Consider the following 27940-nt stretch of genomic DNA (forward strand, 5'->3'; position numbering starts at 1 on the left):
CCACTGCACCATGACGCTCCTGGTTAATGGGCAGAATATTGGAGACCATACCAGATGCACAAGCTCTTGTACGCACAGTTCGACTTAACACCAAGAGCAACATCTTGGAAAGACCGATAACAAAAATATGTCTGCTCCTAGAAGCTGATACCTGTGCACAGCAAAGACTGGTGGCCTTAAAGATTGAAGAATCACCAAAGTAGATTAGATGCCAACATATAGTGTATACCTTTTTTTTGATTATGTGTAAAGATTTTATAGCTCCTTTTGATGTTTATTAGTAATTGTTTTGTAATACGAGTAGAACAATTAGGGGCCGGTGTGTAGGAGCCATATGTGTTTGTGCTGGCTGTTTTAACATATTATATTATTTTGTCTAGATATTTATCTGTATTATTTTGGATACTTGGGGGCTGTAGTGAGATGAATACATATATGGGCATAACATACTGGGAGGAGCCAGAACTAGGTGCTATATCTGGAGATGCAGAGACAGGAGGGGTCAGACACTGGGAGTTTGGTGAGATACAGTTCTGCGACGAGAGCTGAAAGCTTGGGGATATACAGACCTGCGACAGACCCTGTTTGTACTACTACTTCAATAAATAACTAATTAAACGGAAAATATGTTTGGAAAATCTCTCTGTTGGTTTGCTTCAAGTTCACTCCCACTCCCTGTGAAGTAATGGCAATCGGAAAGGACTATGGGAAAAGACTGAAGTTGCCATTACAAAGGGTCTCAACCCGAAACGTCATTTATTCCTTTTTGCCAGAGATGCTGCCTCACCCGCTGAGTTACTCCAGCATTTTGTGACTATCTTTGAAGAATAACGAGAATGTTGCAGCTCTTGAAGTTCAGAGCAATAGGGAGAGCTGGGAAAGGCTAGGTTTATTCCACGGCAAGCAGGAGGCTAAGTGGGTGATCTTATAGAGGAGAATCGATAGGGCGAATGCACAGTCTTTTATCCAGAGTAGTGAAATCAATAACCAGATGACATAGGTTTATGGTGAGAGGGGAATGATTTAACAGGAACCTGAGGGGCAACTTTTTCACTCAGTGGGTGCTGGATATATGGAACAAGGTGCCAGAAAAGGTACTATGACAGCATTTAAAAGGTACTTGGACAGATGCATGGATTGGGATGGTTTAGACTTTATAGGATTATGGACTAAATGTGGGCAAATGAGTCTGGCTTACATGGGGCATTTTCTGTTGGCATGAACAAGTTGTGTATATTTTCTTGCTTTATGACTCTGACCATATTCAGACTATTACATCAGTTGGCTATTGCACAGTGCATCCGATTCGCATTCAATCCTTAATAATAGAATGATACTTAGGTGTGTTCCATCAAGGTTGGGGAATCCAGTCTACTAAATCATGACTGAGGCAGTGAAAGCAAACATTTGACCTAGTTAGGGAATCAATCTTCAATCATTGTATGTCTCAATTGTACGGCCCCAGTTAGCTTTCGTAAGAAAGGTTCAAACCATAAAAGCAAACATAATGGTAATAGCTTCATAATTAATGTGGGACACAAAGTGCTGGAGTAACTCAGAGGGTCAGGCAGCATTATTGCAATAAAATGGAATCACAGATGTTGGTTTATATCAAAGATAGACACAAAATGCTAGAGTAACTCAATGGGTCAAGCAGCATCTCTGGAGAAATTGAAAAGGTGACATTTTGGGTCAGGACCCTTCTTCGGACTAATTGTAGTAGGGAAAATGGGGAAAAAAAACTGGAGGCGAAGAAACAGGACAAATCAGGGCCTGCAACCCATGACCTCAGTCAGGGATACATAGCTGCAAACCGTGAAGCTGGTTAATAAACTTTTAGTGGAGGGAGAAGAATTCCTGTTCAGAAGAAGGGTACCCCGACCCAAAATGTCATCTATCCATATTCTCTAGAGATGCTGCATGGCCCACTAAGTTATTCCACTATTTTGTGTTTTTGTGTAAATCAGCATCTGCAGATCTTTGGTTCAACATAATACCTGCAGGTCTTGGTTTCTGAAAGTTGATTTCAAGATAAATATTCTGCTCATGTTCCCTCCTTAAAAACAGAATCATTTCAGGGAAGGCAATTCTGATGTGAATTATTGACACTATAAACAGCATACGACATAAAAGAAAATGCAAATGTTTTTAACTGATGCAAAACCTCAATGAATGGTACTTTCCAAACTTAAACCGTCACACTTTGACCCTGCTTTGCAGGGCCTGGTCTCTTTGTGATCCAGGATTTCTCAAAAAAATCCCATTTGAGAGGTTGTGTCACAAATTTTGAAAAAGGGGCTTTCTATCTTGTTACATGTGTGAAAACGTCTGTTAAGTCTTGGCGCATTTCCAAAGATGAGCATCACTAACTGAAAATCAAATTCATAACTTAATATAAATTTCACAGATTTTGTGGACTGTTATAGCACAAGTACAAATTGCAATTGCACATAAATAAAAAACAAAAACAAATCAGCAAAGTAAAAAATGTCTAAAATGAGCAATCAGTGAACATTTAAAACTGATGTTTTCTTATTCTCTTCAGATATTGCTGTCCTTCAAGAGTCTTTATGACACTATCTGTTCTGATTTCACATTTCCAAGTCCACAGTGATTTGCTTTTGTTTTTTTTAAAATCAGGGAGTTTGCTTTTGGGCCCATCAGGATTGTATACAAATATATATCAATATCTCTGTGCCCAAAGTATCAACAACATTTTGATGCCTACTTCTGATTAAATTATACATTATAACACCTTGGCTAATTGATCTAAAGTCAATGAATCTTGCTGATACCCATCCCCCAAAATAAATCACTGCAGTAATACATAATAATGAAGATTACAGAGATTGCAGCAACGGCATAAATCAATATTACTCAAAAACATCGATGTGGGCATGATAATCAATTGCATAATTTCAATTGCTATCTAATGAAACTACATTTTCCCCCAAATGGTAAAAATCAAAAATAGAAAGATAAACATTCTAATACTATTTTAAATGCCTCCTTTAATCCACGATTGTCAGTGAAATACCAATTATGATTACAAAACACCAACATAGCAGAATTTATTGTCCATCATTTACGGATATGTAATACATTCTTGTGAAATATTACCTGGACAAGGCACTGAACAAGGTATTTTTAGTCCCCACTCAAAGTCGTTTATTCCAGATGCCTTGTTGCCGCACAACTCATTCTCCACCACCTTTGCTGATTCAGTGAGTGCCCCATCATGAACAACACAAGATACGTTACGCACTTTAAATCCATCACCGCACTGTGCACCCTGCAAAACAAATAATTGTTAATAGTTTTTAGGAAGTATTTTAAAACGTATTATTAAAAGTGAAATCAAAACAAATCCATTCCATGGTATCCGAATTAAGCAAATTGAATGGTAAAACGTAGGTAATTTTAACTTTGCTCATTTCAGATTGTTAAACATAAAAAAAATATTTACGATACTTCCTTGTTATTTGTAGTACAGTGACAAAACAATGTACACACAATTCTTGTCCCTAATGTTTAATTATCAAGTAAGCTGAACCATTTCAGTGACAAGCTAATCATTTGAACTCACCAGCAAAATGGAAATGAAACAAGACAAGAAGCAAAGAGAATCAATGAACACAAGACATTCAAATGTTATCTTCATCTTACAAGATATTATTACACCTAACAAGGTTATTTGTACTCACAGAAATCTTCTGTGAATTTATTATAGAAGATAAGAAAATAGGATGACAATTGTATTTTTGAGCTCCTTTGTGGTTTAACAAATTAAATAAAATTGCAGTCATATATCCTGCACATTTACTAGGGACAACATTAAAGCTCAACAATAATAAACAATATTTTTGTTCTTGATCATGACCAATGTGGTGTAACTATAGCTATTAAACCATACATTTTTTTGTGGGAGGGTTTTTAAATCTCTAGCAAAAGAACTATTGCAATTTATAATACATCCACAGAGATTGGTTGTTGGCAATATTAAAGCAAATTGAAGAACCAATATGGAATAATTGCTACCTAGTCCAATATCATCTATTTTCCATGCAAATACATTTTTCATAAAATCTCTAATAAACCATCCTGTGCTGTAATGTTCTATTTAAGTATATGTCAATATTTTTTAAAATAATTTTCTCTTAAGTAAAATCTGATTTTGTTACAAGCAGACCTTTTAAAAAGTGGGTCATTAAATACAGTTTGCCAAACCTTATTATACTGATACGATGTGTTAAGGCAGCTTTGCCTGCCTTATAAAGGCCCAAAGCTTACCGTATGACGAAGGAACAGGAGCAACACTTCTTCATGCAAATAACACCAGAGATCTTCACCACGTTTCAGTTAGTTAGTCGTTTATTTGAAGTTGCAATAAAACATATTGACATATCTCTTGTCATTAACTTAAGAATCTAATATCTCATCGTCATTCCTACGTGATCTATACTGACTTGCCAGACCTTTTATCCAGCAGGCACGTCTTGTGTATCCACTGAACCTTGTATGCAGCAGACTCTTTGTTGTCACACTAAAGCATTTCTGGAGAAATTTATACTCATAACCCTTGCCACACCTCTGGGTCCTCCCAGTCCTATAGGTAAGCTTAATATTAAACTCAAGACAATCTCTTAGTGTCTAAAAAATAATACAGCAGGATAGAAAGTAATACAATATGCTAAAATAGCTAATAAACACAAAATGGCTCCTACACACCGGCCCCTAATTGTTATGTGTATAACGCAACAATTACTAATAAACATTAAAAGGAGCAATAAACTTCATACATAATCAAAAAAGCATGCATTATATATTGGCATCTAATCCACTATAGTGATTCATCAATCTTCAAGACCACCAGTCTTGGCTGTACTCAGGTATCAGCTGCCAGAAGCAGACATATCTTCGTAATCGGTCTTTCCAATGTGTTGTTCCTGGTCTGAAGTCGAACTGTGCGCACAAAACCTTGTGCATCTGGTATGGTCTCCAATATTCTGCCCATTAGCCATGACCACCAGAACAATGTCACCTGTAGCGAAGCTTCACTTCACCTTAGGCCACCATTGTCCTTCTTGGATCAGAGGCAAATATTCTCGTATCCACTGTTTCCAAAAAAGATCTGCCATATATTGTATCTGTCTCCATCTACATCTGATGTACAAATCTTCCTTCACAAATAGTCCTGGTGGCATTATTGGCTTGCTTTTCAACTGAAGAAGATGGTTAGGTGTAACCGCTTCCAAGCCCCTTGGATCATCAGAACTCTTGGTAATGGTTCGATCATTTAGAATTGCTTCAAGTTCACACATTAAAGTTTGCAGTCCTCTGGATGCTTCATCTGCAGGAATTTCCTTTGTGCCAACATATCTCCATTGTGAGACATCAGTAACATCCCTTCCAAAGAGATTCTGTTTGCTACAAATGTTTGAAAGCGCTTGGTTTCGTTGTTGATGTACTTAAGCACTGTTGTGCTATCGGTCCAGAAGATGGATTTGTCCAGTTGAAGATGTAATCCTTTCCGCAGCATTGCATCAACTCTGACAGCTAAGACTGCAGCTGTAAGCTCCATTCTGGGAATTGTCATCTGTTTTAATGGAACCACTGGCCTTTCCCATTATAAATGCAATATGTGCCTCTTTGCTATCATTTTCCAGTCGTAAATATGAAACAGTACCGTAGCCACTTTCACGGGCTACTCTGAGAAGTGCTGCAGCTGTGCATGTCCGATTTGACCAATGTTGTGGGCTTCATGCACCGGTCTACTTTAAACTCCGCAATCTTGTTAGCCACCTTGTCCATCACTGAGAGAAAGTTTAGGATACGTTTTCATCCCATCCAAGTTTCTCCTTGTAGAGTTCCTGCATAATCAACTTAGCTGGCAGCATAAATGGTGCCAGAAATCCTAAAGGATCATAGATAGAACCGACTACAGACAGGATGCCACGTCTATTGTACGGTCGTTCCTGTACAGCAATTTTGAACTTGAACACATCTGTTTCAACGCACCAGCGCAATCCTATTGCTCTCTCTATCAGCAGACTGTCCTGGTCCAAATCCAACTCCTTGATCTCTTTAGTTCTGCTTGCTTGAGGAATGGATGTCAATACCGCACAAATTTATGTTTCACTCACCGAGGATAGCTCTTGATCTATTCTCCGGTTGAGAAAGCTCTTGCAATGAATCACTCCAGGTCAGTTAAGCTCTTACGCTCCGTTGCTGACAAAGGTAAGTTCTTGTTCGTACGCTCCTGAAGAGTAGATTTTAAGCTAAATCGCTCCAGCTAAGATGGATTCTTACAATGTGTTACGGCAGCTTCCGTCTTCCATATAAAGCCCCAAAGCTTACCGTATGATGAAGGAACTTCTTCACGCAAATAACAACAGTGATCTTCACGACATTTCAGTTAGTTAGTTAGTCATTTATTTGAAGTTGCAATAAAACATAGTGACATATCTCTTGTCATTAACTTGGTAATAATCTAAAATCTTATCGTCGTTCCTATGTGACATATACTGACGTGCTAGACCTTTTATCTAGCAGGTACTTCTCGTATATCCACTGAACCTTGTATTCAGCAGACTCTTTGTTGTCACACTAAAGGTTTATGCCAGTGCTGGATGAATTTATACTCATAACCCTAGCCACACCTCTGCACCTGGAGCTGGAAACTCCGAGGCAGAAGATGGAGGCGCAGGCAAGTCCCAAGAAAGCAGATGTGGCTGTGGTAGCGAGTCTGTGTCAAAATGTGTTCGTAGAGCAGGAGGGCAGGAGGAATAACAGAGGGGGAGCAGCGACACAGCATGTTGCTAAACTCTTGTCGAAGAGAGGAGGAGAACTTCTTCAACGTAAACTTACCTTGAGGAGAAATCACAGTGGAGCAACAGGTAGTGTAAGAAAATAACTGCAGATGCTGGTACAAATCAATGGTATTTATTTCACAAAATGCTGGAGTAACTCAGCAGGTCAGGCAGCATCTCCGGAGAGAAGGAATGGGTGATGTTTCGGGTCTAGACCCTTCTTCAGACTCATGTCAGGGGGGCGGGACAAAGGAAGGGTATAGGTGGAGACAGGAAGATAGAGGGAGAACTGGGAAGGGGAGGGGAAGAGAGGGACAGAGGAACTATCTAACGTTGGAGAAGTCAATGTTCATACCGCTGGGCTGCAAGCTGCCCAAGCGAAATATGAGGTGCTGTTCCTCCATTTTCCGGTGGGCCTCACTATGGCACTGGAGGAGGCCCATGACAGAAAGGTCAGACTGGGAGTGGGAGGGGGAGTGGAAGTGCTCAGCCACCGGGAGATCAGGTTGGTTAAGGCGGACTGAGCGAAGGTGTTGAGCGAAACGATCGCCGAGCCTGTGATTCTGTCCTTGTTACGAATGGGGGGAGTGGGAGCAATAGCAGAGTTGCGGGATGTAGAAAAGGCCCTAGTGAGAGCCTCATCTATAATGGAAGAGAGGAAGCTCCGTTTCCTGAAGAATTACGTCATCTCTGATGCCCTAGTGTGAAACACCTCATCCCGGGCGCAAATGCAACGTAGACGGAGGAATTGGGAGTAGGGGATAGACTTTCTGCAGGAGACAGGGTGGGAAGAAGTGTAGTCCAGATAGCTGTGCGAGTCTGTGGGTTTATAGTAGATGTCAGTCACTAGTCTGTCTCCTGTGATGGAGATGGTGAGGTCCAGAAACGGGAGGAAGATGTCGGAGATAGTCCAAGTATATTTAAGAGCAGGATGGAAATTGGAAGTAAAGTGTATGAAGTCAGTGAGTTCTGCATGGGTACAATCAATGCAGTCGTCGATGTAGCAGAGGTAGAGTTCGGGGATGGGGCAATTGTAGGTCCGGAACAGGGATTATTCGACGTATCCGACAAAGAGGCAGGCATAGCTAGGGCCCATGTGAGTGCCCATTGCTACGCCTCTGGTTTGGAGGAAGTGAGAGAAGTCAAAGGCGAAGTTGTTAAGGGTAAGAACCAGCTCTGCTAGGCGGAGGAGAGTGTTGGTAGATGGTGATTGGCTGGTTCTACGGTCGAGGAAGAAACGGAGGGCTTCAAGACCATCCTTGTGGGGGATGGAAGTGTAGAGTGACTGGACATTCATGGTAAAGATGAGGGAGTGGGGGCCTGGAAAACAGAAGTTATCCACAAATCTTTCTTTTACCTTACCCAACCAGAGAGAATTCCACTTAATTGACTTCTAAGGTAGGCTGCTCAATGTTTTGGCTGCAAATTTGTAATCTGTGAGTGAACACAGTGACTCATGATTAAAAGACTGTGGAGATAACAAGTGATGCTGGAAGCAGCTAAGTGTCACTGCCATCTCCATGAGTACAATGAGATAAAATCAATATTTTACATTACATTTGGAAATTGACCCTGGTCTCATCCTTTTTAGGTTCCTACAACATCTGTCTTCTTATTTATGGAGAAGTTTGTTCACTCAACACAAAATCATCACCTTGGCTGCTACTGATGTTAATTCATTATTTTTTTGACAGGAGGAGCTCTAACACAGGTTAAATTAACACTGACATCTCTCATCCTTGACCTGCCTGGGAAATGCCCATTTGGTCAATGAGATCATCAACTATGATTTAACCTTCTGAACTATTCAACACCTCTAAAACTACTTGTATTGAAGGTGGCTTTTTCAGATAAGCAAACCGCTGGACTGGGGTTAAACAGCTTTAAATGAGATTTCATGACAATCATATTCGAACATATTTAAACCAAGTATAAGTTAATAACATGTTACAGAAGCATAACATTTTGCATACAGTTAAGCCAATTTGATATAAATTTGTATTCAGATTATGTAAAGCCTCAAGAAAGAGGCTTGTCGTCCTAGTTATAATGTCAAAGAAAGATAGTACAGACTCAGACTCAATGTCCCACTGAGTCCAACATATCAGCAAGCACCCAGTTTTATTAAAACATGAGTCTTGCTATCTCTTTATATTTTCCTCACTTTCTCATCAACTCCCCTGCACTCCAACCCACCAGCAGCAGCGGCCACCACCAAATCCCACCAATTCTAGCACTCACCTATGCACTAAGGACAATTTACAGTGATCTATTAACCTACCAACCTATGTTTTTGAGATAGACACAAAAAGCTGGAGTAAAACAGCGGGTCAGGCAGCATCTCTGGGGAAAAGGAATAGGTGACATTTCGGGTCGAGACCCAAATCTGAGCACCGGGAGGAAACCCGGGAGAGTGTGCAAACTCCACACAGGTAGCACCAGATATCAGGTGTGGACCCAAATAACTAGAGGTTTGCGGCAGCAGATTTACTAGCTGTGCCACTGTGTTGCCTTTAAAGATTATGAATGATATGCAAAGTAGTCTTGTTTCCAAATGTATTTATTGATCATTTATTTTCTAAAATGTCTGGGTCGCTATTTTTTTCTAATTGGTATTCCCCAACTTCTACATGTAAAGGTCAACAGTAAAATACATTGTTCTCAGAAAATCCATGCCTTAAATTGCTCCAGCCTAATTTGCACTGGGTCTCTGGTGTGTGTATGCCAGGAAAACCAAGCTGAAATAAGCTGTTGGGATTCATTGCAATGAGTACTGCAGTGTCATTTTTATTTTATAGTCCTTCAGGAGCTTGAATATCTAGAATGATTGTCAAGCTTTTTTTAGAAGGTTTTAGGATTGTTAGCTTGCAAATAGGATCATCATACATCAGACAAATCAAGGGGTTCTGAAAGCTGAACAGAAATAAATAAAGGGGCAGCAGATTAACAAAAAGCTGATGTAAACTCTGAGATCTGTTTAACCAGCTCTAATGCAGGAACATTTCATAACTTGAAAATGAGGGACAACAATATGTTTATCTTTTCCATCTCTCCAATAATTAGGCCTTCAGCTACAGGAGTTTAAATCTTTGAAACAGCTTTGATAAAATCTGCCACATACACTTGCTGCACACAGCTTCAGGCCAACCAGATTTCTCTGCCAAATTGTGAAGTGTGTTTGCTTTGACACTTGCTTCCCCTTGAAGGTAGTGTACAACATATGTCTTCTGAATGTTAATGTGATGTTTCAAGTGTTGCTTCGGTAATGCTTGTGCAGGAGTTAGCTGTCAGCAGCGTGCGGATGAGTTTACTGAGACTGTTGCCCTCGCCCCCGACACTTGAATCGAGGTTAGAACTCTTCCACTGCTGGGTGACCTTTAGAAGCAAACACAACTGGTGGTCATAAATGTAAACACAAGGAACTGCTGATGCTGGTTTACCTGTAAATATGTCCACTCATCGGTCAATCAACCCCCCTCCTCCTCATTTGTATCCACTTATCACTTGTCTACAGAAATCACTTAATGCTGGTGGCACTCAACGGGTTAGGCAGCATCTTTGGAGAAAATGGATGTGACATTTTGGGTTGGGAACCTTCTTTAGAACGATTGCAAGAGGGGGATCGGGGAAAAAAACTGAAAGCAAAAAGGGGTTGGATAGGTGACCTCAAATGAGGGGGTTCCCTGATAGACAAACACTGGGGACAGAAACAGGTGTGAGCCCAAGAGGGATATATAGTTGCGAACCGTGAAGCTAGATAAAGGACTTTTAGTGGAGGGAGGAGAGAAACTAGTGCAAGGTAAGTCTGGAGTGTGTGTGTGGGGGGGGGGGGGGGGTTGGTGGTGGTGGGGGTATAGTGTTGGTGGCAGGGGGGGAGAAAGAGGAGAGGGAAGGGAGGCGTTTGTAGAAGTTAATTTAATACTGTTGGGTTATAAGCTACCCAAGCGTAATATGAGGTATTGTTCCTCCAATTTGCATATGGGCAATGGAGGATGCCCAGGACAGGAAATTCAGTATGGAAATGGGGAGGGGAGTTAAAGTGGTTACAACCAGGAGATCCAGTAGATCGAGTGTTCGGCAAAGCGATCACGGAATCTACAATTGGTCTCGCCGATGTACAGGAGCCCACATCGGGAACACCGAATGCAGCAGATGGAGTTATAGGAGGTGCATGTACAACTCTGTCTCACCTGCTGGGGTCCCTGGATGGATTCGATGGTGGAAGGAAAAGAACAGGTGTTAATTGCCTGCGGTTGCAGGGAAAAGTACCTGGAGAATGGGTTGTTTGGGGGGGAAAGGAGGAGTTGCAGAGTGAATGGTCTTTGTGGAAGGCAAAAAGGGATAGAATTGAGAAGATGTGACTAGTGATGGGATCCTGTTGGAGGTGACGAAAATGTCGGGGGATAATGTGTTGGATGCGGAGGCAGGTGGGGTGAAAGGTGAGGACCAGGGGAATGCTGTCCTTGACACGTCTGGCAGGAGAGGGAGCGAGAACAGATCTACGAGACACAGAAGAGTCATGGGTGAGGGATCAATCCATGACAGCTGTGGGGAAACCACGTGCACTAAAGCATGAGGACATCTTGGATGCCATTGTATGGAAAGCCTCATTTTTATTTAGTTTTATTTAGTTTTAGGGATACAGTGAGGAAACAGGTTCTTTGACCCACCATGTCCGCGCCGACCAGCGATCCCCGCACATTAACACTATCCTAAGCACACTAGGGACAATTTACACATACACCAAGCCAATTAACCTACACACCTCTACGTCTTTGGAGTGTGGGAAGAAACTGAAGATCTCGGAGAAAACCCATGCAGTCAGGGGGAGAACGTACAAAACTGCACCTGTAGTCGGGATCGAACCCGGGTCTCTAACACTGCAAGCGCTGTTAGGCAGCAACTCTACCACTGTGCCACTGCGCCACCCCTAGTTCCTCATCTTCGGAGGAATTGAGAGTGGGGGTAGCATCTTTGCAAAAGGCAAGGTGGGAGGAAGTGTAGTCCATATAACGGTTAGTTTGTAACAGACATAGTTCTGATCTCGCTTTCTCTGCTCCAGCCTTCTCCACCCCCCCCCCCCCCATCATAACGAGTCTGAAAGAAGGGTCCTGACCCAAAACATCACCTACCTATGTTCTCCTGAGATGCTACCTGAACCGTTGAGTTATTCAACGTTTTTGTCTCTTATTTTGGTTGTCATAAATATTTTATAACAGGGAGAAACTGCAATCCACCAGATATTGCTGCAATAGAGGGTGGTTTGAATGTGCTTTAAGGGTGATAGAAAGATACAAAGGGCAAATAGGCCCTTCAGTATATTGTCTACACTGACCATCAATCACCCACTTACACCAATTTTATATTCATTATATTTTTAATTGTGTATCAAGATACAGTGAAAAACGTTGTTTTCTTGGTGCTTACTTTGTAAATCATACCATAAAACTATAAGACATAGCAGTATCATTAGGCCATTCAGGCCATTGAGTCTACCCCGCTATTCATTTCAGGCTAATCTATTTTCCTCTCTCATCCCCATTCTCCTGCTGTCTCCCTGAAACCTTTGATGTTCTTCCTAATCAGGAACCTCTGAATCTCCACTTTAAAAATACCCAATGTTTTGCCCTCCACAATCGTCTGTGGATATGAATTCCACAGATTCACCACTCTTTGGCTAAATAAATTTCTTGTCCTTTTATTCTGAGGCTGGGTTCTTTGCTTCTAGACTCCCCCACTATTGGAACCATCCTTTCTACATCCACTCTATTTCAGCCTTTCATCATCCGGCAGGTTTCAATTAGATCCTCCCTCATCCTTTTAAACTCCAGCTATTACAGGCCCAGAGCCTTCAAATGCTCCTCATACGTCTTCTCTGGGATTCTCATTATTCTCCTCTGGACACTCCAAAACCAGTATATCCTTCCTCACATATTGGGCCCAAAGCTAGTCACAATATTCCAAATGTGGCCTCCCCAGTTCCTTGTAAAGCCTCAGCAATACAATTGTACTTTTATATTCTAGTCCCCTCGAAATGAATGCTAGCATTGTATTTGTCTTCCTTACTGTTGACTCAACCTGCAAATTAAAATGTTGGGAATCCTGCACCAGCCACCCTTTGCACCTCCAATTTCTTAATAGACAATAGACAATAGGTGCAGGAGTAGGCCATTCAGCCCTTCGAGCCAGCACCGCCATTCAATGCGATCATGGCTGATCACTCTCAATCAGTACCCCGTTCCTGCCTTCTACTAAGTACTAATCCTCTCAGTACTTACAAAGTAGTCTACGCCTTTATTCCTTCTATCAAAGTGCATGACCGCACACTTTGCTATGCTGTATTCCATCTGCCACTTCTTTGCCAACTCACCGAACCTGTCCAACTCCTTCTGCAGCCTAACTGCTTTCTCAACACTACCTGCCCCTCCACCTATCAAATTTGGCCACAAAGCCATCAAACCATTATCCAGTTGATTTACATTTAACATGAAAATTAGCGAATCCAAACCCGACTCCTGTAGAACAGCTATAGTCACCAACAGACCATGAGACGATGCCCACTTTAATCCCACCCATTGTCTTCTGCCAGTCAGCCAATCTTTTATCCATGCTAGTACATTGCCTCCAATACCATAGGCTCCTAGCTTATTAAGCATACTCAAGTGCGGCATCTTACCAAATCCAAGTTAACAACATCCACTGACTCTCCTTTGTTTGTCCTGCTTGTTATCACCTCAAAAAACTCCAACAGATTTGTCAGGCAAGATCTCCCCTTAACAAAAACATGCTGACTTTGGCCTATTTTATCAAGTGCTTCTAAGTACTCGGAATCCTCATAATTAATAATGGACTCTAAAATCTTACCAACCACATAAGTCAGACTAACTGACCTATAATTTCTCTTTTTTTGCGCCTCACTCCCTACTTAAAGAGTAGAGTTACATTTTTGATTTTCCATTCCTCTGGAATGATTCATGACTCTAGTGAGCCTTGAAAGATCATTACTACTGCCTCCACAATCTTTGAAGCAACTTCTTTCAAAACTCAGGGGCGTAGTCCACCTGGTTCAGGTAACTTATCTACCTACAGATCCTGCAGCTTCCCAAGCACCTTCTACTCAGTAATAGAGACTGTACTTGGACATTGGACTCTCTTGAATTTCTGGCACATTGCTGGTGTCTTCCATTGTGAAGACTGTCGCAAAAAACATGTTAATTTCATCCGCCATTTCTTTGTTCCCCATTATTACTTCTCCAGCGTTATTTTCCAGCAGTCCAATGTCCACTCTTGCCTCTCTTTTACATTTTATATATATGTAACAACTTTTTGTATCCTCCTTTATTTTATTGGCTAGCCCATCTTCATATTTTACCTTTTCTCCTCTTATTGCTTTTGCTATCATACATGATTATAATCAAACGATATACGAGTACTACATATGGTGCAAAAAGAGAAAGGAGAAGGGGTGCAGAATATAACGTTGCAGTTAACGAAAAAGAAGATAAACAAAAAAGTGCAAGGGGCACAATGAAGTTAATTGGGCCATTGGGATTTCATCCTTATCTTCTAAAAGGTCACTGGCTCAGAGTCTGATAATAGTAGGGAAATAGCTGTTCTTGAATTTGGTGGTATATGCCCAGGTCAGGATTGAGACCAAGTCTCTTGTGCCACAGGCAACTACACTGCTGTATCACCTAGGTGCAGGAGGATGAAACCATGGGAAGTGTTGTATGTGCTTAGAATGCCCAATTAAAACGTAGGCCATGACAAAATCTCTAAACGTCAAGGATAAGGTCATGTTATTGAAGGTTTCTCAGCTCTACTTCCAAATGAAGCCTCAGGTGTAAAAGATATTTGCAGCTGCATAAACCATCATCATCTTTTGAAATCATGGATTGGCTCCTAGTAGGAAATAGATAGGAAATCAGAATAGCAAGGCAAAGAGGAGAAGAGCCAATGGTAGGATTATCATTAACTCTGGTTACAGTAACGTACGGTTCCCATCTTTTGGATTGTAACAAATATACAAGTGGAAAAGAATCATTACATAGCTGAAAATGGGAGTAACATCTGTGAGGAATTCTTAATTATGACACTATACTTATTTTAGAGGTTATAACAAATATTACAGATTATGGAAGCCTGAGGCCAAGGTTTTAACTTACATTTATTTTTGGTCTCAAACCTTCAAAGGGTCCAATATGTTGTGAAGCATAAGATTTCACCATTCCTTGAAATCTTCCACTTTGCATTAACTTGTACATATTTTATATCGCCTAAAGTAATGGGAAACATTAGAAACTGTTCACTGTAATGATTAATGCTGCTGCAGGAATTAATTAATAGGTGCCAGATTGACATTGTTGTAATGCAGGCATCTTGTGGGCTGGAAACAGCTTCTCTTCTGTGTAATTGCTCACCACATTCACATAAAGAAAGAAAATTAATTATCTTGCTTTTGGAGGTAGTCCCCAGTTAAATCTCGTGGTAAGTTATTGGGGGTAAATTGGAGAGTATTAAACTGCAAATGGAATTACATCACGTTAGCTGAAGGAAGTATTCAAAATCTGATACTCTGCACTCAATCAGTGCAAAGCACACGATATGACACAAAATGCTGAACTAATTCAGCGGGGCAGGCAGCTTCTCTGGAGAGAAGGAATGGGTGACGTTTCAGGTCGAGACCTTCTTCAGACTGTCCACCTCAGCAACAGGTTAACAGGAAGATAGAGGAGATGAAATAAAGATGCATTCAAAGTTTCCTTGAAAAAAATTCAACATCCCCACTGAAAAGCTTTGGTTAGTTGAACAATGCCCAGTGATAACAGTTTAAGAGCTCCCCCAAATCTTTCCTTTCTAACCATCAACCCACTCTATTAAGTACCCCCTACTTTATCTGTAGAAGAGGCTGTGGGTCTTTCATTGGCCTCATCAGCCACCACAAAGTCTAGAGAACTGGAGTGAAACAAAGTATCTGACACACTCCATGCTACATAAATTTTATCCTGACTGGCTCTTGTTATCATTTCTTTTCTGCATTTAGCCTTTGGCTTCGTTAATCTCCCTTTCTTCAAAGCGCAAGATTCAAATGTGGGGACAAAATTAGTCCATTCATCTGTGAACTTATTGTATGATTCTGGGAGTGGATCATGGTGGAACTCTAATGTAATCAAAAGGAACCGCAGATACTGAGAATAAGAGGTGATGGGTCCCTTAAATGTGTATATTTTAATGCTAGGAACATTGTAAGAAAGGTGGATGAGCTTAGAGCCTGGATTGACATCTGGAAGTATGATGTTGTGGCGATCAGTGAAACGTGGTTGCAGGATGTTTGCGATTGGCAATTAAATATTCCATGATTTCATTGCTTTAGATGTGATAGAATCGGAGGGGCAAGAGGTGGAGGTGTTGCATTGCTTGTCAGGGAAGATATCACAGCAGTGCTCTGGCAGGATAGATTTGAAGGCTCGACTAGGGAGGCCGTTTGGGTGGAACTCAGAAATGAGAAAGGCTTAGCAACACTTATTGGGGTGTATTATAGACCGCCAAATGGGGAACGAGAATTGGAAGAGCAAATATGTAAGGAGATAGCAGATATTAGTAGCAAGCACAGAGTAGTGATTGTGGGTGATTTCAATTTTCCGCACATAGACTGGGAATCACATTCTGTAAAAGGGCTGGATGGTTTGGAGTTTGTAAAATGTGTGCAGGATAGTTTTTTGCAGCAATACGTAGAGGTACCTACCAGAGAAGGGGCAGTGTTGGACCTCCTGTTAGGAAATGAGACGGGTCAGGTGACGGAGGTATGTGTTGAGGAGCACTTTGGGTCCAGTGATCACAATGCCATTAGTTTCAATATAATTATGGAGAAGGTCAGAACTGGACCAAGGGTTGAGATTTTGGATTGGAGAAAGGCTAACTTCGAGGAGATGAGAAAGGATTTAAAAGGAGTGAAATGGGACATTTTGTTTAATGAGAAGGATATAATAGAGAAATGGAGGACATTTAAAGGTGAAATTTTGAGAGTACAGAGTCTTTATGTCCCTGTTCGGTGGAAAGGAAAGAATAATAAGTTGAAAGAGACGTGGTTTTCTAGGGAAATTGGACACTTGGTTCAGAAAAAGAAGGAGATATACAATAAATATAAGCGGCAGGGAGTAAATAAGGTTCTTGATGAATATAAAGAATGTAAAAGGAATCTTAAGAAGGAAATTAGAAAAGCAAAAAAAAGATATGAGGTTGCTTTGGCAAGTAATGTAAAAGTAAACCCCAAGGGTTTCTACAGATATGTCAATAGCAAAAGGATAGCGAGGGACAAAATTGGTCCATTAGAGAGTCAGAGTGGACAGCTATGTGCTGAGCCAGAAGAAATGGGGGAGATATTAAACAATTTCTTTTCTTCGGTATTCACCAAGGAGAAGGATATTGAATTATGCGAGGTAAGCAAAACAAGTAGAGTAGTGATGGAAACCATGAGGATCAAAGAAGAGGAGGTACGGACACTTTAAAAAAATATAAAAGTGGATAAGTCTCCAGGTCCTGACAGGATATTCCCTAGGACATTGAGGGAAGTTAGTGCAGAAATAGCAGGGGCTATGACGGAAATATTTCAAACGTCATTAGAAACGGGGATGGTGCCGGAAGATTGGCGCATTGCGCATGTTGTGCCCTTGTTTAAAAAAGGTTCTAAAAGTAAACCTAGCAATTATAGACCTGTTAGTTTGACGTCTGTGGTGGGAAAATTAATGGAAAAGATACTTAGGGACAATATATATAAACATATGGATAAACAAGGCCTGATTAGGAACTGTCAACATGGATTTGTGCCTGGAAGGTCATGTTTGACTAATCTTCTTGAATTTTTTGAGGAGGTTACCAGGAAAATTGATGAGGGCAAGGCTGTGGATGTTGTCTATATGGACTTCAGTAAGGCATTTGACAAAGTTCCACATGGAAGGTTGATTAAGAAGGTTAAATCGTTGGGTATTAATAGTGAAGTTGCAAGATGGATTCAACAATGGCTGAATGGGAGATACCAGAGGGTAATGGTTGACAACTGTATGTCAGGTTGGAGGCCAGTGTCTAGTGGAGTACCCCAAGGATCTGTGTTGGGTCCGCTGTTGTTTGTCATTTACATCAATGATCTGGATGATGGTGTGGCAAATTGGATTAGTAAGTATGCAGATGATACGAAGATAGGTGGTGTAGTTAATAATGAAGTAGATTTTCAAAGTCTACAGTGAGAGTTGGGCCTTTTGGAAGGGTGGGCTGAAAGATGGCAGATGGAGTTTAATGCTGATAAGTGTGAGGTGCTGCATTTTGGTAGGACAAATCAAAATAGGACGTACAGGGTAAATGGTAGGGAATTGAGGAATGCAGTGGAAAAGAGGGATCTGGGAATAACTGTGCATTGTTCCCTGAAGGTGGAATCTCATGTGGATAGGGTGGTGAAGAAGGCGTTTGGTATGCTTGCCTTTATAAATCAGAGCATCGAATATAGAAGTTGGGACGTAATGTTAAAATTGTACAAGGCATTGGTGAGGCCGAATCTGGAATATGGTGTGCAGTTCTGGTCGCCAAATGATAGGAAGGATGTCAACAAAATAGAGAGAGTACAGAGGAGATTTACTAGAATGTTGCCTGGGTTTCAGCACTTAAGCTACAGAGAGAGATTGAACAGGTTGGGTCTTTATTCTTCGGAGCGCAGAAGGTTAAGGGGGGACTTGATAGAGGTTTTTAAAATTTTAAGAGGGATGGACAGAGTTGACGTGGGTAAGCTTTTCCCTTTGAGAGTGGGGAAGATTCAAACAAGGGGGCATAACTTCAGAATTAAGGGACAAAAGTTTAGGGCTAACATGAGGGGTAACTTTTTTACTCAGAGGGTGGTGGCTGTATGGAATGAGCTTCCAGTGGAAGTGGTGGAGGCAGGCTCGATTTTATTATTTAAGAGTAAATTAGATAGGTATATGGATGGGAAGGGATTGGAGGGTTATGGTCTGAGAGCAGGTAGATGGGACTAGGTCGGAGAATTGGTTCGGCATGGACTAGAAGGGCCAAACTGGCCTGTTTCCGTGCTGCAATTGTTATATGGTTACATGGTTATATGGTTATACTGGTTCATAGATACAAAATGCTGGAGTAACTCAGCAGGTCAGGCAGCATTTTGGCTGAACTTTACATCGCTTCAGGCAGTCAGCCTTTTCTCCATTAGGCTTTCCTATATCCTGAAATGAACGAATTATGTTGATAAGGAAATCTAATGGCTAAGGGTGATAAAAGAAAGCTTGTCCTGATAGATAAAATTGGTATGGTGATAAACCATAATATAATTGAATGGTGTTACAATTTTATGTCACACATTCCCTATTCTTGTTCTTATGTTTTTGTATATCCATTTTGGAATTTGTTATCATTCAGAAAAGAGGCATATTATGTATTTATGTATTTATATATGTTAATTGGTAACCTAAACAGTGCTAAGAAACTTCTCAGGGCATATAGGTACAGAAGCGACCACTTGAACAAACTAGACACAATTGCAGAAAGGTTCCTGGAAGAAGCCAATAGCTTACAAGTTAATTGTCACTGTCACCTTGCATGCTACTAGTAAAGCGCAGGCAATTGTAGATTGAGTACAAAGGTCTACAATTTACAGCATGAGTCGATAAGAACTTATCTCCTAAGCCTTATTCTCCTCAGGCATCGCATTTCATTAAGACAGATAATTTGTTCTCAGCTAGAGTAATACTGCTTCTTCTACCATCCTTTAGATGCAGCTGTCAGAGTTATTAATGGTCCTCCAACAAACAATGCTGCAATCAGAGTAGAGGCTTTTCTTGACAGCAGGGATTATTAATGGCTAGTTCCAATAGACAATAGACAATAGACAATAGGTGGAGGAGGAGGCCATTCGGCCCTTCGAGCCATTACCGCCATTCAATGTGATCATGGCTGATCATTCTCAATCAGTACCCCGTTTCTGCCTTCTCCCCATACCCCCTGACTCCGCTATCCTTAAGAGCTCTATCCAGCTCTCTCTTGAATGCATTCAGAGAATTGGCCTTCTGAGGCAGAGAATTCCACAGATTCACAACTCTCTGACTGAAAAAGTTTTTCCTCATCTCAGTTCTAAATGGCCTACCAATAAACTTCAATATTTCCAGATTTAGGGTGGAAAATGTTAATTGGGATCCACACACAATTGATATCCAAACTGAATCCATTTCTGTATTGCTGTAGAATGTAAAATGGTGTAGTGACCTCTGATTATATGTGGCACAGTGCCATTATATTCTTTCACATTACCCGAGTTGGCTGTGTGCATGCAGTGTTTATTTTTGCTCCGTGTACAAGTTGATGAACAACATTTTAGTCTCTGAACATTGGACAGTATATAATACAAATCAACAGACATCATCTGTTGACAATTTAGCTGGGTTATCATGAAATACGTTGACCAAAGTTTTGAGACTCAATGGTTACAATGGAAATAGAATATCATGCCTATTCAGACTTGACAATTAGTGAACATTGATTTTAGTTGATGCAAATCACTTATTGAAATATTGATGATTTCATATTTATATTTGGAAACAACCAACATAATTACTCTGGTGTACTTTGCAAACTATAAAAAACTAAAAGAGATCAAAACAAGATATAAAATGCTGAAGTAACTCAATGTGCCAAAAGGCATCCCTGAAGAACATGGATAGGTGACCTTTCAGGTTGGGACACTTCTTCAGAGATCTAGTTGTTAGTTTAATGAATATTTACTTGTAGAGAGAGGAGTCCCGAACACAACCTTGTCCTTAATGGAGCTGCTGTAGATGCTTGACAGCTTCTAGTTCCCAGACATCCGTATCAACCTAACCTAGCAATCTAGGTTCCTAGAAACCGAACCTGATGCCTTCACATAAATGAGGTAGATAATCTTAAACATGCATTTTTACTTTCTTAGACACCTGAGATTTGGCCTGTCCATGAGCATTGCTTGAATTTTTAGAGATGAGCTATAGAATGTATTCTGATAGGAGGTATATCGGCCCAATACAGCAATTGTTCTCCTGTTGATTGCCTGAAGCTGCAAAGCGGAACAGCACAGTCATCAGAAGCTTGTCACTTTCTTCCATCCAGTCCATCTTCACAGTGCTGTGCACCAGAAAGGCTGGAAGTATCGCCAAGGATGCTAGGCACCCTGGCCATTCCTTTAGATTGACACAAAAAGCAGGAGTAACTCAGGAGGACAGGAAGCATCTCTGGAGAAAAGGAATGGGTGACGTTTCGGGTCGAGACCCTTCTTCAGACCATTCCTTTTTTCTCTTCTACCTTTTAGGGGAAGGTACAGATGCTTGAAAGCTCAAATGTCTGACTTCAGAATAGCTTCCTCCTCAATGTTATCAGGCTACTGAGCCATTCATCTCTTTCACACCCTTTTCCAGGTAGTACTGCCACTTGTACTTATTCTTCATCCTACCTTTCTCTTGTTTCGTTATTGCACTTTAGTATTTTTGTTGCATTACTTCAGATTGTACTACAACCTTTGCACCACTGCTGTTTTGCATTTGCTGTCGTGTTTATTATATTTCTAATTACCATAATACTGTTTACTCTATGAGCTTCATGCAAACAAGGAATTTCATTGTACCCTGGTGTATATGGCAATAAACTAATCTGAATTAATCTGAATCTGAAGCAGACTTAATATTGGCAAATCTGGTGGCTCTCAGGGCATTCAAGATTAAACAAGGAATTGCAATGATGAAATCATATCATTTTTACAGTGACAAAGGTACAAATTTAAGTTTAAATAAACATATTTTTCTATATCTAATAATATTTATCAATCTCATGCATGGGTTTCCTCAGGGTGTTCTGATTTCTTCCCACATCCCAAAAGACATGTAGGTCAATTGACCTCTATAAAATTCCCCCTAATGTGTAGGGAGTAGATGAGAAAATGGGATTGTATCTAATAGCGCGAACAGATCAGCATCGGTTCAGTGGGTCCATGCTGTGTCTCTGAACTAAGCTGTGCCGCAAATGTGTTTTAAAAGTTAAATAAATAAGACATAATTATTACATAGTTATGAAATTTAAGATAATTTAAAATAACAAAATAAAAGGGTTTTTAACTTATTGTACATCCTCCCATTTCTTGTCAATTGTAGACTGAAAGCAGAATTTAGATTAACCTCTATCCACTCTTACAGTGAACATTGGTTCTTTGTATATCAACCTACCACCCTCACAGAAAAAAATCAACGTTAGCCAGGGATAGAAATGTAACACATTAGCCTTTTGATCTTAAAAGATTAAAAACGTTATGCACTTAATCTTTGTAATACCTAACTGCCACGATTAAATGCAGGCAGCAGATGAAATATGTCCCATTCTCAGAAAGTACATCATGTACCAATGCACAGAAACAAATTCTTGTAAAAAACCCATTTCTCCTGTCGAGCGAAAAACAACCACACTCCTGGCACCTCCTACTCTGTATCACAAGAACAGCAAAGTGTACAACTCTGTTAATTAACACTCAATGGTTCCTCAAGTAGTGCCTTCCTCTTTCAGGCAAATAAATGAAAATCACACCAAATCCTCTACTTATTGCCGAGAAGTGTGCATTTTAAATGAAGCATCTATCATGTCAGAATGAGAGAAGTGAGGTGAACAGATATATTTAAAATACATGCTGTACCAAGGCAGTTTGTGATTTAAAATAGTTATGAAACATTTTCTTTTAAAGTTTCAAAGCAACATGTATATAACTTAACTGGGTGGGTACTTCCTGTTCAAGCATGTACTGATGTTTTTAGGTTAACCATAATCACCAAATAGAATTGAAACTGAATACTTTGTCAAGATTTTTGAAAAAGAGTTTTACAGCAGGCAATTTCTTGAAATGAAATGAAAATACAGCGGCAACCAATAAACAGATGAATGAAATTGCTACTGCTTCAGTCATTCTTATGAAAACATTCCGATGTCACTTCATTAAGCAAGGATCTTCACACACAGCAGAGAGACACAAAAAGCTGGAGTAACTCAGTGGGTCAGACAGCCTCTCTGTAGAAAGGGAATAGGTGACATTTCGGGTTGAGCGTTCGCATACAGCATCATCTTCAATAAGTTTGATTGAATAAATTTCTCATCGACATTTTCACTGGGACCTCATCTTTAAATATAAAGATATTTTCCATATATTTGACACAAAACTTTACCATGCCATGATCTCTCAACACCAACATCATTTCTAATTTGTCACGCTGAATGAGCCTGACAAATTGGAAATTTCCACCAACAAATTATTAAAACATAACCCATTGTCTTTGCAGAAACATCTTCCTGGATATCAACATTTCTCTTCCAGGACGTTATTAAAAGCTGAACAACACAATCAGCAAATAATGGTGTCAACATCACCAAAGAAAAGCCTAACTATGTAAAGTCAATGCCACCTAGATTCTATCTTCAAATTATTGTTGGCCTCCAAGCCTGCCTCAGCTTACCTGTTGCTCAAAAGCTCAATAGAGTTTAGAGATACAGAGTGGAAAGAGACCCTTTGTCCCACCAAGTCTCCACTGAGCAACGATCACCCCACACACCAACACTATCCTACACACCAGGTACAATTTTACCAAATCCAATTAGCGTACAATCTTGTATGTCTTTGGAATGTGGGAGGTAACCAGAGCACCAGGGGAAAACCCATGTGGTCACAGGGAGAACGTACAAAGTCCGTACAGACAGCATCCATGGTCAGGATCAAACCTGGGTCCCTGGCACTGTGAGGCAGCAACACCACTGCTGTGTCACTGTGCCGCACAGTCATAAGGTAGTTACCTCTAAACTTAAACATTTCTGTATTCTCCTGGCTGCCCTTCATCCGACATCAACTTAAACTCAATCAAAAAACTTTTTCCTTCATCTTCACTAATGGCCACGTCCAACTCTTTGGCATTCCTGTGCTCATTGACCAACATAGACTTCTAGTCCAATATCAGAAGGGCATTAAAATCTTTGTCCATGACGTCAGCTACCCACAAATCTCTAACATGATGTCACATGTACCAAGATACAGTGAAAACTTTATTTTGAGTCACTTCTATGCAGATTATACCATAATTAGTACATACATGCATTAAGGCATTGCAAAAGAGCAAACAAATAACAGAATGTAGTGTATAGTGTTACCACCATAGTGGAAGTGCAGATAAAAAAGTGCAAGGATTGCAATGGGGTAGGTTGGGAGATCACAAATTCACCTTAGTGTATGAATGGATCATTCAAGAGTCTGATAACAGCAAAAAAGAAGCTGTTCTTGAATTGGGCTGTGTATGTTTTCAAACCTTTATATCTTCTGCCCGAAGGGAGATAGGAGAAAAAAGAATGGCCGAGGTGGGAGGAGTTCTTGATTATGTTGACTGTTTTCCCAAGGCAGCAGAAAGTGTAGACAGAGACAATAGAAGGAAAGGGGAGAAGGAATGGGTGACGTTTCGGGTCGAGACCCTTCTTCAGACGGGCCTCGACCCGAAACGTCACCCATTCCTTCTCTCCTGAAATGCTGCCTGACCTGCTGAGTTACTCCAGCATTTTGTGAATAAATACCTTCGATTTGTACCAGCATCTGCAGTTATTTTCTTATAGAAGGAAAGGTGATGATGGACTAGGCTCCATTCAAAATCCTCAGCAACTTATTATGGTCTTGGGCAGAGCAGTTGCCATACCAAGCTGTGATGCATCTGGATAGGTTGGTAAGAATCATCAGGTGCATGCCAAATTTCCTCAGCCTTCTGAGATGCCTTGGAGAAGGAAGCCTGTTCTAAACTGAATCTGACTGTCCAGTCTTTCTTTTCATGTATCTATCCTGCATTTACTTTTCACATGATCGTCCTGAAGCAATGCCCTTGCTCTTGCTGGACACCATCCACTATATGGACTTCACCAAAATGATATCTGCCACTTATCCCAATCCCCTCCATATCTGAATTAGAATAGGTGCTGTCAAAGGTGCTGCAAATTATGTTTCAGGAAGATACCTTCAAATGGATTCTTTATAACTCAAATAAAATTAAATAATTAACCCAATTAAGAATGTGATAAAATGAATGTAAACATAATTAACTAAAGTCATTGAATTATGTAGACACATGCTGGAATCTTACATAGAACATAAAGTGCATGAGTAACTCAGCAGGTTAAGCAGCATGGAAAGGCAATGTTTTGGGCCGGGACCATTCTGCACTCTGTGTCTTCCCTTTCGCAATACCTATGGTACTGGACTTTGATGAGATTATATTTATGTATTGTATTGTCTGATCTGATTGGACAGCATGCAAACCAAAGCTTTTTTTTCTGTGCCTCAGTACATGTGGCAATAATAAACCTAGACCTGAACTTGACCCAAAACGCCACCTATGCATGTCTTGCAGAGATGCTGCCTGATCCGCTGAGTTACTCCAGCACTTTGTGTTCTGCCGCTGCACCATTTTACCATTTAATATCATTAAAACATAAAAGAAAAGGTGAAATAAATGAATGGGGTAACTGTATGCCTGCCTTCCCTGATGTGAAGCTGAGGTATCAGATGTAAAGTGCATCCAGCTGCCTTGCCAGTGTTCACCTGCTTTATTCTATGCCATAACTTTGGGGGGGGTTTTCAAACTATTTACGTAGTTAACTTGAAACTCCAAACACACTATACCTGCAGCTTTCCCAAAGTATTCAATGTTATTTTCTCAATAAGCTTGTCAACTGCCACTTTATGTAACAAGTTCTTGCTATTCCAAAGACGTACACTCCAAAGACGTACAGGTATGTAGGTTAATTGGCTGGGTAAATGTAAAAATTGTCCCTAGTGTGTGTAGGATAGTGTTAATAGTGTTAGTGTGCGGGGATCGCTGGGCGGCGCGGACTTGGTGGGCCGAAAAGGCCTGTTTCCGCACTGTATATATATGATATGATATGATATTTGTCCTTAATTACATAAAGCATTTCTTGAAGCTCAGTTATTTATTTTTGAATTACGGATACTGATCATATCTGGCATTTAAGTAGCAGGCCTGCAATTAATTAATTACTCTTTTCCCTCATTTCTTGAGCAAGGATATTATATTGTCAAACGGCACAATTTACAAAGTGTAGAAGGATTATGATACTGTGAACAGTGTTTCTATTATATTCTCTCTGATTTTACTTACAGCTCAAGTTGCATATCATTGCTGCTCTGGGGAAAGGCACAAAATGCTGGAGTAACTCAATGGGCCAGGCAGCATCCCAGGAGAACCATAGATAAGGGGCATTTTGGATCAGGAGTCTGGGAACATCATCTACCCATGTTCTCCAGAGATGCTGCCAGACCCGCTGAGTTACTCCAGCCTTTTGTGTCTTTCCTTGGTAAACCAGCATCTGCACTTCTTGTTTCTGCATTGCTTCTGTGAGGGTTGCTACCTTGTCATGGTGGATAAGTCTGCATGAGCATAAGATCCTGAAGCTATGGAGCTGTGCTGGAGCTATGCTTCTAGTAGGATGATCCATGACAGGCAAGTCAAGAGGGAGATTCATGACAAAACGCAGCCCAAGAAGAAGACTTCAACAGTGAAACAGATGGAGTATGGTGGCTGACCAGGAGGTGGAGTACCACAATGGCAGAGAAGGTGGAAGAAGGCTGCTTTGGGGAGAAACTCCCAATTGTTATGAAGTCCATTTATTCACAAAATGCTGGAGTAACTCAGCAGGTCAGGCAGCATCTCGGGAGAGAAGGAATGGGTGACGTTTCGGGTCGAGACCCTTCTTCAGACTGATGTCGGGGGTGGGACAAAGGAAGGATATAGGTGGAGACAGGAAGATAGAGGGAGATCTGGGAAGGAGGAGGGGAAGGGAGGGACAGAGGAGCTATCTGAAGTTCAGATAGCTCCTCTGTCCCTCCCTTCCCCTCCTCCTTCCCAGATCTCCCTCTATCTTCCTGTCTCCACCTATATCCTTCCTTTGTCCCACCCCCGACATCAGTCTGAAGAAGGGTCTCGACCCGAAACGTCACCCATTCCTTCTCTCCCGAGATGCTGCCTGACCTGCTGAGTTACTCCAGCATTTTGTGAATAAATCGATTTGTACCAGCATCTGCAGTTATTTTCTTATACATATGTTATGAAGTCCATGTCGTTGGGGCCAGGTCTGACTCTGTCAGGGACCATGTGGTAGCTGTTCATGCACCAGTCTCCCCACATAAAAGTGTGCAGTTTTGGTCTCCTAATTTGAGGAAGGACATTCTTTCTATTGAGGGAGTGCAGCATAGGTTCACCTGGTTAATCCCCAGGATGGCTGGACTGACATATGATGAAAGAATGGATTGATTGGGCTTATATTCACTGAAATGTAGAAGGATGAGTGGGAATCTTATAGAAACATATTAAGTGATTGGACAGGCTAGATGCAGGAAAATGTTCTCAATGTTCGGGGAGTCCAGAACCAGGAATCATAGTTTAAGAATAAGGGGTAGGCCATTTAGGACTGAGATGAGGAAATACTTCTTCACCCAGAGAGTTGTGAATCTGTGGAATTCTCTGCCACAGAAGGCAGTGGAGGCCAATTCACTGGATGTTTTCAAGAGAGTTAGATATAGCTCTTAGGGCTAATGGAATCAAGGGATATGGGGAGAAAGCAGGAACTGATTTTGGAAGATCAGCCATGATCATATTGAATAACGGTGCAGGCTCGAAGGGCCAAATGGCATACTCTTGCACCTATTTTCTATGTTTCTATCATGCACAGACATCCACCTGGAAAGCTACCAGGCGGAAAATCAGACTCAACTTTAAGTGTTTGCCATCGATGATCATCATAATGCCGAGAACCTTGCTGTATTTATCAAAACCAATTACTTTTTCAGTTATTTGTCATGATTATTTAAATACACGTGCACTTTGGAATTCATTGCTATTTGTAATGTCTGGGTAAAATATTTCATGGGGGATAAATTTATTGCAAAGGTTTTGTCCTCTGTTCACCCACACAATTGGAATACCTTTGTATTCCACGTTGGATTTCTCTCCTTTACTGATCGAGTTTATTCATTACGTTCAGTTCAAGAATGAGATTCTAATTTACAAAAGAAACACATTTATTCT

The 27940-nt window shown here is 40.8% G+C and overlaps 1 protein-coding gene across 4 annotated transcripts in view; it reads right to left on the reverse strand.

Moving 5' to 3' along the window:
* The window catches only part of thsd7ba (thrombospondin, type I, domain containing 7Ba), a 681502-nt gene that overhangs the window by 60797 nt on the left and 592765 nt on the right, over positions 1-27940 (reverse strand). For all 4 annotated transcript variants that reach the window (XM_078403389.1, XM_078403391.1, XM_078403388.1 and 1 more), the window contains one exon: positions 3121-3292. In XM_078403389.1, the coding sequence (XP_078259515.1) occupies positions 3121-3292 (172 nt within the window). The remainder of the gene's footprint in view (positions 1-3120; positions 3293-27940) is intronic.

This window comes from Rhinoraja longicauda, chromosome 8, assembly GCF_053455715.1.
Source record: "Rhinoraja longicauda isolate Sanriku21f chromosome 8, sRhiLon1.1, whole genome shotgun sequence".
NCBI classification, from domain to species: Eukaryota; Metazoa; Chordata; class Chondrichthyes; order Rajiformes; family Arhynchobatidae; genus Rhinoraja; species Rhinoraja longicauda.